The sequence below is a fragment of the Arachis duranensis genome, chromosome 8 (genome assembly GCF_000817695.3).
Source record: "Arachis duranensis cultivar V14167 chromosome 8, aradu.V14167.gnm2.J7QH, whole genome shotgun sequence".
Lineage (NCBI taxonomy): Eukaryota > Viridiplantae > Streptophyta > Magnoliopsida > Fabales > Fabaceae > Arachis > Arachis duranensis.
In genome coordinates this window covers 16,421,726-16,440,702 of record NC_029779.3, presented here as the reverse complement: position 1 = coordinate 16,440,702, position 18,977 = coordinate 16,421,726, and the positions used below count along the sequence as shown (strand labels likewise).

The window sequence follows — 18,977 nt, the reverse complement described above, 5'->3', positions numbered from 1 at the left end:
ATTCTTTTTTATATTTTATTACAATATAATTAAATATATCTATTAATATAGTCATTCTAGTAAACATTACTATTAGAGTTATCAAATTATATTTCATATTTTATATTTGTTACCTCTTCCTTATTTATTTATTTAGTTATTCTACGACAATTTTACAATTTTTCCTCTCTGATCCCATTTTAATTAAGTGATTAATACTTTTTGTTTAATGCTCCAATAAATTTCTCTCTTATTGTTACCTGACTTATCTTGAATAGTGGGTCAAATAATACTTTTTCCTGGTCAATTTCTGCAACTTGTCAAACTCTTATTGGTTCTCTACTCTTTTTAGTTTGGCCATTTTAGCCATCTAACTTTTACTGTCACCAGAAACATCACTTTTAAAGTATTACTCAAGTTTTGTTAAAAATAATAAATTGTGTTTAAATATAAAAAAAATTAAAATGTTTATTTAAAAAATTCCAGGTAATATGACTATACATCGCAAAACATATAAATCAACAGCTATATTAATGAAGAACGAAAATAGAAATTTCACTTAAGATTCATGTCTTAATGATAACTTCTAGAATTTAACAGCAGCTAATTACTATAAGGAACTTGAATGGAATTATACTGGAAAAGGTATATATTATTATTTTCCACCAACATCAAATCACAAAAGTCGCGAATCATTATATTGGAGTCTGGAAAGGAGAAGAAACACGATCCTATATTGATGTCATTTTCCAAGAAAATTACATTATGGATAGACTTCAGAAACCAAATGTCCAAGGGAATAAAACAGGGAATAGTGCTATATGCATAAATGGCGCACGTTATATTTGAGAAATAATTTAACAGTATAATTAACCATTTGTTATTTTGTTGTGGAATAGCTTAAGAAAAACCTTCTGATTTTTCCGTTGTTATATACTTATATATAGACGAAGAGTGATCCCAAATCCCAATGCATTGCATTGGGACTGATATGGGGAGAATGGAATGGAAAAATATCATAATGGTACTCTTTTGACCAATAATAGAGATTCTTTTAATCATAATCATCATAATCAAATATAATTATGATCATAATTAAAACCACAATTTTATATAATCATCTTCATTATAAAAATAATTATCTTTGATTTTATCTTCGAACCATGAGTGAGATAAAATCACCATCTTTACCGTAAAAAAGATTAACTACCATTCCATAATATTTATATCTCAAAACAAGATTTTAAAATCAATTTTAACTTCGTTTTTAAGTTTAAGATTTTTTCTAAAAAGATTAAAAAATTATTCCATTTAACCAATTAAATTTAAATACTTTAAATTCCCTAAAACTTTTTAAAACATAATTTTTTAATTAAAATTAACCAAATAAAACTTTAAAACAATGTCTCTATTTTTTTTAAAAAAATAGCACCGGTTTTCATCTTTTTTATTATTCAATTTCACTCAAACTCCTATTACAACTCGGATTTTTTCAGCTTATTAACCCAAAGAAAAGACAAAATGGATAATTGGGTACATAGGTGGGGGGTATCTGATCCCATATATTCATTCTCTATATATGGACAAAAACACCATGGCCCATGGGCATATATTAAGTACACTATTCACAAATCACAATATTCCCAAGACCCTTATTATTATATAAGAAAGACTGAATCTACGAGGAGAGTACCATACAACTAACGAAGCTAAGACAAAGAGTAGTAGTGCCATACCCCTCTTAACGAAACCATGGATTTGGATTGGTTGTTCCCAATAGACAGTAATTCTTCTTCATTAACAGCAATATTATTCACTGTGGTGGCGATCATGGGAGGGTTGCTGGCCTATTTGTATGGGCCATATTGGAAGGTGAGGCAGGTTCCAGGCCCACCAACATGGCCTCTGGTAGGACATCTTCATCTCATGGCTAAGTATGGTCCTGATTTGTTCACTCTCCTTGCCAAGCAATATGGCCCAATCTACAGGTTTCTTTAATTTAATTACTCTCCTACTCAATAAATTGTAATATCCCTTTTTATGATCTTGTGTTTGATTGAAGAAGGAAGAATGATGATGATGATAATATGGGTTATCCAAATTAAGGTTTGACCTTGGGATCTGATAGAACTAGCTAGAATGAATTAAGAAACGTGATGAATTGATCATTGTAGAATGCAAATCACAAAAGCACAATTAGCTTTAGCACAAGTGAAGAGAGGGCCCAGCGCGTGATGTACCGGTCCTTTCAGCTAAAATGATTTATGCCTAAGTCAACAAAGATAGACATAGGAGTTAGGACTTTAGGTGTGTTTCATGTTCTTATTAACTCTAGGTATGTTTTACAGTGTCTTTGTTATGGTATCTAAATTGTTTCATTTTTTTTGTTTAAAGTAAAAAATAAAATATTTAAAATAAAAAATAAATCATATAAAATTTATTAAATATTATTTATTTACCTTTTTTAATAACTTAGATACAAAATGATAAACACCATAATATTCACCTTACCTCTATTATCATATTAGTCAACGATGGTTTAAGTACCTCTCTACTTTTGCTGTCTTGCCAATCTTTTTCTTCTCCATCAGAGATCATCAACTTTTAACATCAAATCATAGCTTTCATTAGTGGGTGTTGATATAGGAGTAATTTAATATACTAGATACTAAATTTCTATTTATAATCATATTTATATTAGTGCTGTAAAGAAATATTAAAGATATAAAAATATGAGAATATAATTTTTAAGAACAATAAATATAAAATAAACATAAAAAACATAAACTAGAAGAGAGGGGGAACAAAAAAGAGAAGAATTAACTAAAGATATAATGCAATATAACTAGATAAGTAATGAAACTGAGTGTTTATTATGATGCAGATTTCATATGGGAAGACAGCCACTAATAATAATCGCAGATCCAGAAGTGTGTAGAGAGGTTGGAACAAGAAAGGCTAAAGAAATTCCAAACAGAAGCATGCCCTCCCCTGTTTCTGCTGCCCCTATTCACCAAAGGGGTCTCTTCTTCACCAAGTTTGTTTGCATATTCTAATGACCTTCCTTGCTCTTTCTATTCTATTCTGTTTTGTTTCTTCACTTCACCTCATTTATTTTCAGGGATGAACAATGGTCTACTATGAGAAGCACTGTAACTTCCTTCTTCCACACGTCATTCATATCAAGTATGGTGCCAACAATGCTGTCATTCATAGAACCCGCAACCCAGATTCTTGATTCCCATGCAGAAGCACAACAAGACATCAACTTCTCTAACTTCTCTCTCAGATTAGCAACCGATGTTGTTGGCCAAGCATCCTTTGGTGTCAACTTCGGCCTCTCCAACCCTCATTCCACCAAGAATGATGCCGAAGATGGCGAAGATGAAGTGTCACAATTCATCAACCAACATATCTTCAACACCACACACCTCAAGATGGACTTGTCCGGTTCCTTATCCATCATAATTGGTCTGATTCTCCCAATTCTTCAGGAGCCATGCAGGCAGATTCTCAAGAGGATACCTGGCACCATGGACTGGAAAATTGAGCATGGTAATCGTAGTCTAAGCGGCCGTATAGATAGGATTATAGAGAAGAGAATGGAAGAGAAGGGAAGAAGTTCAAAGGATTTCTTATCAATTGTGCTGAGTGGAAGAGAAAGAAAACAGAACTACCTCACACCAGACTACATAAGTGCTCTTACATATGAACAGCTTCTTGCAGGGTCAACTACCACATCCTTTACCATGTCTTCCATTGTATACTTGGTTGCTGGGCACCCTCACGTTGAGAAAAAGCTTCTTCAAGAGATTGATGCTTTTGGTCCAAAGGACAAGATTCCCACTCCTCGGGATCTTAAGGAAAAGTTTCCTTATCTTGACCAGGTCAAACTCACTTCAAGTTGCAAGGGACAACCAAATAAGATATGATATTCAATTATTCATATACCCTTTTGGATGTTTTGTGCAGGTGATTAATGAGTCAATGAGGTATTACATGGCATCCCCATTAATTGCAAGGGAAGCATCAACTGATGTAGAGATTGGAGGTTACCTTCTTCCCAAGGTAACATACAAGATATCATTGCTTGATCATACTTGATCATACTTCATGTTTTGACATGTTCTTATAATAGAACATAATCATACTTTTTTCTGGTTATGCAGGGGACCTGGGTGTGGTTAGCCCTCGGAGCTCTATCAAAAGACCCAAAGAGCTTTCCGGAGCCAGAGAAGTTCAAACCGGAGAGGTTTGATCCAAATTGTGAAGAAATGAAAAGAAGGCATCCCTATGCTTTTATTCCATTTGGAATTGGTCCCCGGATTTGCATTGGCAAGCAATATGCTCAACAAGAGGTCAAGCTTACATTGATTCATTTATACCGCAGATTCGTGTTTCGCCACTCACCTAACATGGAAAACCCCTTAGAACTCGACTATGGTCTTGTTCTCAATTTCAAGAATGGTGTCAAGGTCCGAGTTGTAAAAAGAAACATTGACTAGTTATCTGATGATAATTCTCAAGATTAGAGACCAAAGAGGAGAATTGAAGATGAACTGAACCAAAATGCAATACAATTTTATATTATAGACCAACTATGTATCCCAACCACCTGTGAAATAATTGGTCACAAGTACTTTGTTATAAAATACTTTCCCCTCATTATTCATTTTGGCTGCTAAGGCTTGGAAAATGGATGCTCACTACAATTTTTAAGACTTATATATGCAGAAAGATGGACAAGAAGTGCTTCTGATATCAATACCCACACACAACTAAAGTACTAAACAATGATACAAGGACAAATGGAGAGAATCTTGAATTAACATAAACTGTAGTAGCGAAAGCACAAAAGCTACTTCCAAGTTCTACCCTTAGCTAACTCAATTAAAAGTGCATCGAACAACATGATGTTGAACTTCTTGGAAAAGAAATGAAAAAAGATAAGTACAGAGAGATGTTGAGTTTGCATCCATCAAGTACAAAACAAAGACGCTAGCTATGTGTTCCATTGTTCCCTCTCACCGTGGTTTCACTGAGCTCTTGTCTAAGTTAAGTGGCCTTGAAAAGTTGATTGAATGGTCAGAACCAGCAGTGCTCTTTGCATCCAAATTAGACAAAATCCCTACCCTTTTGAGGAACTGAAAATCATCCATGGATTGTTGCCTCTGAGCTCTATTATACACTTGATTGCTACTACTTCTTTGCTTTGCCTTTGTTGACTTTGTCAAGTTCATGTAATTTGGCCTATTGCTGCTGCTGCTATCTTCTGTTCTATCACAAGTGTTACCAGATACTGGTGTTGTGGATGTGCACATAGAAGATGATGCAGAACTCTCGTCATACCGAAATTCGGAACTTGGACTTGAAGATGAACGAGTGGCTTGTCCAATAATTTGGGGAGGCCTAGCAGAAACCCTTGTTGTGACATTGTTCTTCTTGACTTTCACCATGTTTGGTTCTGATGGTTTCGAATTTGCACCAAACGAGTCCACAAATTTCTTAGCAGGGGGTGTTGTTTTATCCGAGATTTCAGCCTGAGACTCCTCCATTAATCTACTCTCCCATGGCTTAGCAGCCATCCAACGTTCCAACCAACTCCAACCCCAGTTAGATTTGTCAATGTCTAGATTCTTAAGGGAAGCGTTTGTTCTTGAACTAGAACTTGGTGTTGATCTCCATTGCTAAAAACACCAACAACAACAACAACCAACTTTGAGACATGTTTTCTTTCTTAAATCTTAACTAAACACTAAAAGGGTGGAAACTCCAATGAAGTCGATTTTATGTAAAGATAATATCTGAGAGCTGTTAGATGATTGGACTGATTTGACTAAATTTTTATCGAACGCGCTCTCAGGTATTAACTTCACCTAAAGTGGACTGAAACTAAGTTTTCACCAACGTAAATAGGAGAAAAATGAAGGTGGTACCTTTTGAGCAAGAGAGTATGCAATGGCTCTCTCCCTCTTGAATGCACCTTGTTGGCGCATTTGAATTTTGGCTTTAACATCTTGCAATGTTCCTCTGCTATCACACCACCCTTCCTCTGCTTGCTTCAGAATATCAGCTTTGGTGCGTCTCTGGTTAAGCATTTCCTGAACAGCTTGTCCTTCAACGGACATTCTCACGCGCCGGGCACGGACTCTGGCCTGCACGCGCACCAACGCCTGCATGCACCTCAGTGTTACGGCGGCCTGCTTCCTCACCTGCCTGCCCCTCACAAGAGCCTGAAGCCTCACCACTCCCTTCAACGCCCTCAACGCTCTTCTTGCCTGCATTCAATTCACACCATTTAGGTTTCTTTCATACAGATCTGGGTTGGAGAATGCAGTTATGTTATTACCAAGAAACCGCGGAAAGCGGTTTGGATTCTGATGGCGGCCCATTCTTCCCTGACCAGTCGGAAATCCTTCGGAGGAGCTCGAACCACGGCGGCCATGGCAGCCGTGAAGGCTTTTGAAGATGCTGGTGGTGAATCGGAGCATTCGGAGGCTGGTTTGTGGGTGCTGGCTTTGAAGGCTTTCCACGAAGACATGTCCCCGGAGGAAGTCCTCCATAGTCTCCACTTCTTGGTCTTATTATTATTCCCCTGAAAGAAAATAAAGAAAAGTGTTAATTACAATGGTAAGACTATTATTGATAAAGAAATAATCTAGGTAACAAAAAGGAAAGATAAAAGGTGATGAATGAATGAAAGAAGTAGTTAACAGAGAAGGAAGGAAGGAAGGGAAAGGGACATACAGGAAGTAGTTCGTCTTTGTCGGAGGGCTTCTTGAGGCCGATAAAGGCTTTGACCCATTTACCTGAAGCACCCATTGGGTTCAGTTGAGTTACAGCAAGTAAGTTACTTCACTTTGGAATGCTATAATGTTGGAGAGTGGAGTGAAGTGTGGTGTGGTGTGGTGTGGTGTAGTGGGAGTGGGAGTGGGAGGTTACTACTAGATTTTGAAATTCAAAAAACGTGCAACGGACAAAGGGGGTTAGATGTTGGAGCCACTGAGGTTGTTGCCTCTGTTGGCCCCGCTATGGATGATTCCTTCCTTTGCCTTTGCATTAGAACCATCACGTTTCCCCATCACCTTTGGCGCTTTTGCCTTTTGCCAATTTCACCCATTAGGTCCCACCCCCAAAGTCTTTTAGACCGTAGATGGTGACTATTGGTACTTAATTTAAAATTTAATGTAAAATTCGTTATTTTAATGATTGATTTTATTTTAATTTAACATTATATAACAAAGTTACACTATTTATTTAATGGATAATAAATAATATTTTTATTAATTTTTAAAATGATATAATATATAGACGATAAAAGAAGTCTAATCAAGTGAAAAAAAAAACTAAATTTACACTACGATTCAAAACTGTGTCGCTGCATAACGTCGTCCACCCACGGTACGTCACTCAGAATCATCCGTGTTACCTACCATCTCTTTTATTCAGAAGTCGTCTGTGCCGCTCACCATCATCCGTCAAGTCTTTTTTTTTTTGAATTATTTCTTTGAAAATGTGAATTCAAATTATCATAAAAAAATATCTAAAATTAAGTGAAAATAAACTTTTAAAATTATTATAAAAAGAATATCTAAAACTTAACAAAAAGAAATATTTGAAACATAATAAAAATAGATATCTAAAATTATTTTAAAAAATTCAAAACCTAACAAAACGAGACATCCATCGTTATTGAAAAAAATGCGAAAACTAAGAAAAGTAAAATTTAAAAAATAACCCAAAACTACGAAGAAGAAGGTATGCGGTGTAACCGCGACAATCACTCTCTTGCGCAGCATCGACCATAAAGAACGTGGAAGCGCTCATTTTTTTAAGTTTAAAATTAGTTTTTAAAATTTAAAAATCAATATTTTTTAAAAAACTAACTGTTTGACTATATATAGAGTTGATTTTTTACTTTTTAGACTTTCTTTTAACAAAAGTAGTTAATTTTGAAAATCATAATGTCATCCTCGTGTTGATAACATTATTTTTTTAATGTTATTTTTTAATTTTTTTAAGGTATTCATAATTTTTAGAAATATGACAAAAAAATATTAAAAATGTTAATATGATAAATAAAGATTGGTGATAGTTTTTAAAAAAATAAAAAAAAAACTAAAATTAAAAAAACGACGTTATTAATTTAAGAATGACAATATTACTTTCTTTCATTTTAGTCAATAAATAATTATTGAAATAAATTCATTCATTTATTTTTTTTAAATTGTCTTTTTAGTTTTTATTTCTTTTTCTTTTTGCTTATACTATAATTTTATTTATCATTATTACTACTGGTTACTTTAAATTTTAAATTTTAAATTTTAAATTTTTATATTTTAAATTAGTTTTATATTTTTTAGGTTTTTTATTTTTTGATATTTTTTTCATATTTATTTTTTTTAATTATTGACTATTTTTAAGTTAATTAACTAAAGTAGTATTGATTCTTTAAATTTTTTTATATTATATCAAATGTTTAATTAAATATGTTAAATTATTAATATAATTTTACTTATAATTTTCAATTTTTCACATAAAATTATCTCAACAATTTTCATTTACCTAATTAATAATGTCCTAATCTAACCATAGGTTCCTCCAAATTCAATAGTTAAATTAAAATAAAAAGATAAAAAAAAAGGTGAACACTCATATATAATTATTTTTATGTAAAGTTGATATATAATAAAAAATTATTAAATAATAATTTAGTCAAATACATTAAAGGGTAATTACCAATTTAAATAAACAGCTAACCAATTTTATCAGAATACACATTATACAAACTGGATATCAAAATGCATTTTTTTTCCTAAACTATGTAAATTGTGACAGGACTATCGCGGTTTACAATATGAATGTAATCTGCTACAAGAGTGTCGCGAATTACGTTGGCGATGAACTATCACATAAACCACTACAAGGGTGTAGCGGTTTATGCTTTGTAAACTTTGCCTACAAATACCAAGCAAGATAGGGAGTGAGTTATTTGAAGAGAGTCATTTTCACACTTTCACAAATGAATAGAGAGGAAAGCTTGATGGTTCTAGTCCACTGTTCTGGTAAAATAAAAAGAAAGCAACTGGCATAGTGTTAAGTTCACGGATAAAGAACCGTTGAACATTTTTATCTATTCGACTGATACTTTGTCGGATCTGAAGAGGAACATATTACAGAAGGCAGTGTTAGCTGGGGCCAAATCGGTGAAGAAGGTGTTCTACAAGATTCCGATGGCAGTCGTGTCGAGTGGTGTGCAGTATGAAACATTTATCATAGGATCGGATGAAGACATGGGGGTGTTGTTTCATTGTCGGCAGAGTTTTTCGGAGGTGAGAATACACGAGTTGTTTGTCAAGTTGGAAGACCATCTGGAAAGTTCCGGGGCTTCAGCACCAAATCCTCAGTCGACGACGGTGGGGGTACTTCTACTGCGATGCCTGTCGTTGCACCTGGTTGTCTCCTACATGCACCTCCACCAATTCTAGCACCGACGGATAGGTCATCTGGTTTGATTACTGGTCTTGTTGGGTTTGGTGAACCGGATCACGTTGAGGACGAGATGCGGGACTATGATTCGGATGATGAGTCCGATCACATATAAGGGGATAGTGAGGAGGAGACTCCAGTGCCCCCACCTGCACCCAGGGGCCATCCAGTTCTGGGTCCCACCAACAACCTCCGCATTTCTCAATGCTTAATCTGGAAGCAGTGAGTCAACAACCAGATGATGCACACACCTTCGGATACTAAGGATTACACGAGGGCAATGCTTCTGGAGATTTTCAGATTGGTCAATCTTTCCAGACTAAGGAGGAAGATGTGATGAGTGTTAAGGATTATAGCCTTCGTCGTAGAGTTCAGTATCGAGTTATGGAATCTGATCATCTGAAGTATATTGGGAGATGCAAGGAGTTTTGAAATGGCTGCAACTGGATCATCCGCCTGGCACTTCGGCAGCGTAAGGGTAACTGGGAGGTTAGAAGGTACAACGGAGCCCACACATGCCTGGCCACATCGATATCGAGCGACCACCGACAGCTCGATTACCACATAATTTATGCGAGGATCTACCTCTTGGTTAGGGCGGATGCAGCGGTTACCATAAAGGTGTTGCAAGAAGCTACTGATCAACCTATGGATTCAGGCCTAGCTACAGGAAGGTGTGGAAGGCAAACCAGAAGACAGTTCCCATATTTACGGGGATTGGGAAGAGTCGTATGCGGAGTTGTCTCGGTGGATCCTTGGAATGCAAGCAACGATGAACGGAAGCGTAGGTTTGTTGAAGACTTCTCCAGTGCGTGTTGGTGGTGAGGTTGACGAGTCTACGAAGTACTTTCATCGACTTTTTTTGACGTTCCCTCCGTGCGTTGAGACTTTTAAACATTGCAAGCCACTAATCAGCATTGACGGAACGCATCTGTATGGAAAGTATGTTGGGACTTTGCTTCTGGCTATTGCGTAAGATGAGAACTCGAATATATTGCCAATTGCGTTTGCACTTGTTGAGCGGGAGAATACTGAGTCGTGGGCTTTGTTCTTATTCCACTTGCGTCAACATGTGACCCTACAGAAAGAGATTTTGGTGATTTCTAACAGACACAACGGTATTAAGGCTGCACTGGAGGCACAGGACAGTGGTTAAAAACCGCCTCATGTATATCGAGTGTATTGCATTTGACACGTTGCAGCCAATTTATGTGATGGTTCATCGTCAACGTAATCCGCGACACCCCTATAACGGATTACGTTTATATTGTAAACCGTGATACCCCTGTTGCGGTTTACATAGTTTAAGAAAAAAATGCATTTTGATATCCAATTTGCATCATGTGTATTCTGGTAAAATTAGTTAACTATTTATTTAAATTGATAAATTGTCCTATATTAAATTATATAATAATTCTTAATTAGTATTTTTATATAAAAGTAACTGTATATAGTTTCACATAAAAGAAAAGGCATAAAAAGGCAGGAGGCCTTTGTTGTGTTGGTGTACCATTGTACCAACAAAGAGAGAGAGAAAAGGGAGGCAAAGCTGGCGAAAATGGTAACGGACAAGTGATTGCCACAAACACTGAGTCAGTGCAGTTAAGATATGCTGCTCTGCTACCAAAGCTTTCTTTTCCAGGTTTCCCATACCATTGGCCCCCTCAATCCAATTCAAGTTCATCACACAAATTAGTAATAATATACGAGTTAGTAAATTTAGTTAGTAATTAGTCCGCATAAATATTAAATAAATAAATTTTAGTAATTTATATATATAAATATAAATTATTATTAATTAAATACTAATTTAAAATAATAATATTTATTAATTATGTAGTATTGTTATTAATAATTATCCAAAAATAAAATAAAATTGGTTTCATTTCAGACAATTCAAGTGGCTTCTGGTGCACCTACACGATCCCGGTTTGAATTTAGCCTTTTGAGGGGGCATTAATGGATGCGAGTGGATTCAGATTCAGGCATTCAGTTTCCTAATGTCGAGGTCACGTCACTCTATTAATATATTTTTGTTTATTATTAGTATATAATAAACCCACAAACTTGTCCTTGTTCTTTTGGTCATATGAGAAGCTTTCCTATTGAAACTGAGAAGCGTGAACTTCAACAAATAAAATAAAATATTTCGAAAAACCTGAAAAATGTTCAATTTGGCTCCTACTTTATAAGCGATTTGGAATTCAAAATGGTTAGTAAATAATTTCCATGCTCTATGCTTTTCGAGAACAGTGTAGCCATTCATGTCCGCAACCGTATGGCAGTGGCAGGACACTGTTCAGTAGCAAAGAATCCAAAGACAATTCCTTTCTATTTTAATAATAATGCAAAAGACAAACACACAACTTCAAATCAAATGCCAAATTGACTTTATTTTTTAGTGTATCCATGATTTGATTGGCTGCATGAAATCGAAAATGTCAATTTCAGTCAGCTGTGTATCGCATCTTGCATCCTGTTAACTCAATTTTGAATGTGTTTTGTTTATGCACAAACTTAATATAGGCCTACAAATTACAAAATGCACTTTGCTTATCATAGTTAAACTAAATGGCCCAGCCCAAATGGAATACATAAATCCTGCTAATGGATTATTTTAGAAGTATCACTTAATCATAATTAAAATATTAACACTTTATTACCAAAAAAAAAATATTAACACTTAAACCAAATTGAATTCGACGACTAGTCAGTTCACACTTAAGCAAGTGTCGGGAGTTTGAAAACTTTTATATGAATATGTTAAGTAATTATGCAAGTATATGATTAATAGAGAAAGACATTATTTCAATATCCAATTCCTTTAAACTATCCTACACAAAAAGATATTGATAATTTTTTTTTAATACAAAGTAGTTAGCGCAAACTCACATTTGAAGGCCTGAAAAATAAAAAGTTAAAAAAAAAAAAGAAGAAAAAAAAATAATACCGACCGTGCCACCCAACCTTTCCATAAAAAAGATATCGCTGTCCAAAACTACAAAAGACATTGTCAATGACTAATTTCTTACTTTCAAATTTCAATTGTCTTTTTTATCCTTTTCTTTGGCATCCAATAACACCGACTGTGACACCCAACCTTTCCACCGCAATTGTTGCAACCCAAAAGTTCAATGGGGAAACACTATTTTTTGTATGTGTGTGTGGGTGTGTTTTTAAATATTGTCCATGCAGCACATTAGCATGTGAATATGTGATATAAAATAACCAAGAATATAAAATCATAAGGTAATAACTACTACTATATTGAATAGCATCATGAATTACAGACCAATCTATATACATTTGGGGTCAAAGAATTGATGTGTATCAACTATCATCATTGTGGGAAACTTGAGCACTAATCAAAAGGGTTTCCTCTAAAGAAATCAGAAAATGGCAATGTAACATATTGCTGCCAGGGATAGAGCATTGTGGAATGAATCATCCAGTGGAAACTGATCGAGACTTCTGTTGGGGTGGTATGCCAAGCCAAGACTTCATCATGTCGTATGTGGTGAAACTTATTGCAGCTGAAGGAACAATCTGTGAAACACAGCATGGACCCTTTCAGATCAAATATACCAGCTAATACTATGTGAAAAAAGGCAATGTAATACTCAAAGTCAAAGCTAGCATACCCTTATATAGTTGATGCTTACACCTGCAAACAACTGTCTCCACCCTTGGTTTTGAACAATTGTTCTTAGTCCATGGAATGTATTTCGGTATCTGGCATTTTCATGAGCTGCATTTTCCAAGTTACCAACCTGCACAAACAATGACAAGATGAGTAAAAACAAGGTCTTAACTCTCCAACAAATGGATGGCAATGGTATATGGCACATTAAGTTATAGTAAAGTACCTGCATTTGTCTCTTAACAACATCTAAAGGGTATGTTAAGGTCTGGCCAAATAACCCAGCTAAGGCTCCACAAGAGAGGCGCATCAAAATGGACTTTTGATGTTCTTCAGGAACATGCAATTTCAATGTCTCATACGTGTAGAACTTTAAACCAGCATATGGAAGTATTCCAGTAATAGTTGGTCCTAAGGAAAAGGAAAATTGTGGATTTCAACTAATGACCTTAACAAATTGCATTTGGAAGGCAAGCAAGAAATGCATCAAAATTCTTCACCAGGAACCAAACATACCTGCACCTCTATAAAGTCCACGAACTCCCCCTTCTCTGTAGACACTTGTAAGAACACTTTTAATGCTGTTGTGACCAGTTTGAGAATGACCTCCTTTCACACCATCTTTGAAACTGCCTTTTTTCTCTACTACCTATAAGATTGAAGAACAATGATGAGACAGAATGAACAATAATAGAACTGTAGAACCTATAAAACTCTTATTGCTTTTACCTAGTTGTACAACAATGTATAGAATTCAATTAAATCTGTACAGAGTGATGTAACAATGGTTCAAGAAGATCCCTACCCGATAAGCGAGTTTGGTGCGGGCAAGATCTAAGGGATATGTACATATTACTGAAGTTCCTCCTGCTGCGGAACCAGCTAAGAGATCAACAATAGGACCTGATCCTAACATTGGATAATTGCTCAAGATCCAGCTTTTATATCGCTCATATGTCATAAAATGCAAGGCTGCATATGGAACAATCCGAATAACGCTAGCTCCATTTCCTCTAAAGATCACCACATAAGCACAGTAAGTTAACAAGACATACAATGAGAACAACAAACATAAATAATTCATATTGTGCAATCTGAGTCTTACTTATATAGTCCTAGAAATCCTTCATGCTTTGATAACCTTTTCAATGATTGATACACACCCAGAGTATGAAATCCTGCTGTCCTTGTCTGCAGAATAAAAAAACAGATGCAAAATTATAATTAAAAAAAAATGGTTAAAGAGGAGCATGCATAAGAATAGAAAACTCTCCTTGACAAATTAAAAGGAACTATTAGCCTCTCAAAGAAACTTGATGCAATGTAAGTTACATACAGGGATGAAAAATCAAGAACTTTAAGTATCAGCAAGAGCTACCATTACCAATGGAGTGGCAAAAACAAACTGAGACACTAGACAAGTGCAGTTACATAGTAAGCCATAGCACCATGACAAACATCTTTTCTTTACAAACTTTACTTCTCTCCCCCTCCATTGTGCTCTTAGTAGTAAATTCTAACTTCTAGGTCACACATACTTACCATAGTTAGTTGAATTCCGCTAGAGAGCCAATGGAGTATCTGTACAATGTGTACAATGGACTATTTATTTGGCCCAATATGATTTAAAAAATGAACATCCAAAATAAAATACTACTAATTTCTTAAACACAATACACCCATGCTATCTAGAATAACCATCCGAATAACAGGGATAATAAATATCTGATATCCTATTAAATTAAACATCCCTAAACCCCCATTGTACACATTGTACAGATACTCCATTGGCTCTCTATGTTTCCTCTAGTTCAAAACCATTACTAGAAGAGTACACTTAGACCATTGTACACTTATTGCATTTATCCAACAAAGCTTCTCACGTCAGTGTTTTAATTCATAGTTCATTCTCAATTTTATTCTTAGTTCTGTTTCATGATTCCTCAACAAAATACTCCCCAATAATTCTTGATCAACACAACACATATAAAGGCTATGATGTTCATATCCTCAATCATAAATAACATGAGAAGAGAAGAAGGAGGACCTGCCAGAGAATCTTGACCCGTTCGAGGGGTGCAACGGTGGTCTTAGAAATCGCACCGGCGAAGCCACCGGCGATGAGCTCCTTAGCATAGATAGGGACGCCATGACCCAATCGAGATCCATCCCTCTGAATCGATGCATTCTCCACCAAACCAGCCAGCTTAGACCCTTGTTGTGATTGTGAAGAATCCATTCCACAACAAGGAAAAAAGAATCAAAATCTGTTGTCAATCAATGCCACTCTGGAGCTCATAAAACTCCTTATCCCATCTACTTCTCGAGAAGGAGAATAATTGCGTGTGCAACAACAATGGCGCAGTGATTACGTCACCCACCTGAGATTTGGGGATATTCAAAAGCGTAGAATCCCCTTCAGCAAACATCAACAACAGATAGCGAAGGAACAGAACAGGACCCCCCGATCACAACGCATAAAAACAAAAAGAAGAGATTATGATTTTTGGTTTAGAGGGTAAGCGCGTTGAAGAAGAGAAAGGAAAGAAAGAGAACAGGTATGTGAAATTCAGATACCTGTTCTCTTTTGAATTTTTGTGTTTGATTCGAATGCTCCTCTTTCTTTCTTTTTTTTTATAGTTGTTAGCGGTTATATATATTTAAAAATAAATTTATTTATTTATTTAAAGTGGTTATGGTCATGGCGGATGGCATCGCATTCGTATCTCTTTTTGCGATACCGACGGGGCAGGCGGGTTAGGCGTATCATGTTCAGTTCAGAGTACCTTCCATGTTCTGTTAACATCAACTCAACATAAATAAATAAATCTAAATATCATTATTTGTGAATATGAATACTAGGAATCTACATCAATTTGATTCAAATCCACATTTTTATTTTTAATATTGGATTAACAATAGTATTTTTTTAAATTATGATCTACTGTGATGTTTTTTTTAAAATGTGGGTTGATTTAATTTACGGAGTACAAATCGGACTGTTCAATTTTTAAGAATTATAGAAATCGGACCGTCCGATTTTTATACTTGGAGAATCCGATTTATATACCTCGCATAATTTTAAAAAATACAAAAAATTATCACGTTAAGGCATAATACTCATCCTATTTCTATAATCAAATTTTTTAGCCATTCAAATCCATCACCATATATAATTTAATTTTTGTTAGATTTAACTTAGGCTACGTTTGTTTTTAAAGACAGGACAGAACATGACACTGAAACGGAGATAATAGGACGGAGACACTAAAAATTATCTTTTGTGTATTGTGTTTGGATACGATGGACAAGACACTAATGTAATGTCTAGTATTATGTTTGGATACACATGGACAAGACTAAAATATTATATGAAATGACTAAAATAGCCTTGTGGACAAATTAATTTTAAATAAAAAATCAGTTTTAAAAAAGAATTCATTTTTACATGAAAAAAATAGTTTTTGCACATAAAAATCTATTTTTATTTAGAAAACCAATGTTTTTTTATCTAAAAATTGATTTTTCTTTAAATTATATAAAATCAATTATAATTTATAAATTATTTTTTAGCATTTTAAAAGATCAATTTTACTTTTAATAATATTTATCTTTCAAAAGTTTTAAGATTAATTATTTTTGTTATTATTTTTATTACAAATCAAATAATATAATATAAGATTAAAATGGTATTGAAGTAAAACGATAAAAAAAAGAATTATCTACTTCCAATAAAAAAATTCTACATAAAGAAGAGAGTACCTGGAAAAGAAGGAGATAGAGAAAGAACAGGAAGAAAAAAAAGTATCTCTGAACAACGCAATAGAAAAAATAAGAAAGGGTAATAGTGGAAAAAAAGAAAACAAAATTTATAAAATTGTCCGTATCTACTATTCCAAATCCCGTGTCCATCATTGTCCTTCGTAAAAGAGTGGACACAAAAGTATAAAAAATTGTCTTGGAGACAATATGTTCACTGTACATGTCTCTGCTTCCAAACATTTTTTAAACAAGTGTTGTCTATGTCTCCGTGTCCTGCCCCCGAAAACAAATGCTACCTTAGTTATTACTTTTTTTTCAAAAATACTTGTTTTTAATTGGACAATTATATTCGCTAATTTAACTATTATTTTTTTTAAACTAAAGTCAAGAGTAAGATTCAAATCTAAAATTTTTAAGTGAGAATAGAGTGAGTTATAATTTATTATTACTGTTTTTAATTTTTTTTTTAATTAGTACTAGCTAGTATATATGATAGGTAGTTGTTGTTATTATATATTATTGTTATTTAAAATTTTAAAAATAATTTTTAAATAAATAATTTTAATTAATAAAATATACAATCATTTGTTATCAACTATAAATATTGAAATAATTTATTTTCATTAATTTAACTTAAGCTTGTCGCTGAAAAAATATAGAAATTTTGTTCAATGCTTTTTTTCATTTAAAAATTAAAGATTTAGGTAAAGAGTGTGAGGAATGAGGACAATATAGAAAAGTTTCAAATTTTTTAATATATTTAAATATATCAAAAAAATTAAAATTTAATATTTAATTTGTATTTCAGCAAAAAATTTATTTATATCTCTTAACAAAAATCAAAATCCTAAAATGTAAATTTATATAATTAAAAGGTGCACTTTATTTTTCTTCAATTATGTTACGTTCACACAAAAAATTAATTATAAAATATATATTAAAATATAAATAAAAAATAAATTAAACACATATATAAATTGATATCTGGTTTAATAACTAAAATTATTTTCCAAGTTATAATTTTTGTTCTATCAAAAGATTACTATTTAGCCTAACACAAAAATTTAATTGATTTTAGTTAAAAAATCACAAAAACTAAAAGAACAGTATTCTTTTAATTATACTCGCGAATTTAACTAAAAGTAAGAATTTTAACATTGAAGTTCATTGAGAAATTTTAAAAGTAACTTTTTTTTTAACTTTTGACTTATGAAAAATAATAGTATTAGAGCTTGTTTGGGTGAGTTTTTAAGAAAAGATCTTTTTTCGAGTTATTTTTTTTAAAAAGATCTTATGAAAAAGTAAAAGTAATTTTATGTTTGGGTATCTCATACAAAAAGATCTTTTTATCTATCAATTATGTTTGGGTATAACAATATAAAAGTATTTTTTTGTTTATTTATTATATGAAAAATATTTTTTTTAAGAAAAAAATATTTTTAAAAAAAATGTAAATTACAGCTTATTAAAAAAGATGTTTTTTATTTTTTTAGTGTTTTTATTTTTATTACTAAAAATTTACCAAACACGCTAAAAAATAAAAAAATATATTTTTTAATTGAAAAAAGATTTTTTTTTATCAAAATAATGACACCCAAATACTTTTACTTTTCTATAAGATCTTTTGAAAAAAGATAATTCGAAAAAAGATATTTTTTTAGAAACTCACTTTTAAAACAAAAAATTTAAATATAAAATAACTTATTTATAAACTACTTTTAATTTAATTATTTATTATTTAAACTATCTTAAAAAAAAAACTTAATTAAATTGTTTCCTAACTCAGTCATGCCCTTAATACTATTCTCCTTCTCCATGCATTTTGTCCTAGGACTCCAACAAAGAAAAATATACTTTCCAAGAAGATTGTTACACAACCATAGCAAATAAACATTTTTCTTTTTCGAAAAATTATTTCAGCATATCGTGACATCTGTTTTTTCTTCCATCAATTTCCATCTGCTGCTTCTGGTCTTAGTTTGTCGTTATTTACTTCTTTTATATTTTCCCTCACATGACAAGGTTGCAAAAAGGTGGTTCTTAAGTCAACACCATCCCATGAGTTTGGAACGAGAAAGTTCGTTCTCCCATTAGTCTGGTCAGCTTG

The 18,977-nt window shown here is 33.3% G+C and overlaps 3 protein-coding genes across 3 annotated transcripts; 1 reads left to right on the top strand and 2 right to left on the bottom strand.

The window, feature by feature from the left end:
- Positions 1-1,662: 1,662 nt before the first annotated feature.
- LOC107461181 (cytochrome P450 711A1) lies at positions 1,663-4,651 on the top strand. The gene is made up of 5 exons (XM_016079651.3): positions 1,663-1,967; positions 2,864-3,016; positions 3,101-3,866; positions 3,952-4,047; positions 4,149-4,651. Exons 1-5 carry the CDS (start codon positions 1,732-1,734, stop codon positions 4,482-4,484), a joined length of 1,587 nt encoding a protein of 528 aa, XP_015935137.1. The 5' UTR covers positions 1,663-1,731; the 3' UTR covers positions 4,485-4,651.
- An 81-nt stretch (positions 4,652-4,732) lies between these two features.
- Positions 4,733-7,109, bottom strand: LOC107461182 (protein IQ-DOMAIN 6). Its single transcript, XM_016079652.3, has 4 exons — positions 6,727-7,109; positions 6,329-6,574; positions 5,916-6,257; positions 4,733-5,666 (listed from the first exon to the last, which is right to left on the bottom strand). The coding sequence occupies exons 1-4, from the start codon at positions 6,799-6,801 to the stop codon at positions 5,004-5,006; spliced, it is 1,326 nt and encodes a 441-aa protein (XP_015935138.1). The 5' UTR covers positions 6,802-7,109; the 3' UTR covers positions 4,733-5,003.
- Positions 7,110-12,716: 5,607 nt separating this feature from the next.
- LOC107461184 (mitochondrial carrier protein CoAc1) lies at positions 12,717-15,712 on the bottom strand. The gene is made up of 7 exons (XM_016079653.3): positions 15,156-15,712; positions 14,214-14,299; positions 13,914-14,121; positions 13,625-13,757; positions 13,335-13,519; positions 13,110-13,238; positions 12,717-13,014 (listed from the first exon to the last, which is right to left on the bottom strand). The coding sequence occupies exons 1-7, from the start codon at positions 15,345-15,347 to the stop codon at positions 12,913-12,915; spliced, it is 1,035 nt and encodes a 344-aa protein (XP_015935139.1). The 5' UTR covers positions 15,348-15,712; the 3' UTR covers positions 12,717-12,912.
- Between the last annotated feature and the right edge of the window lie 3,265 nt (positions 15,713-18,977).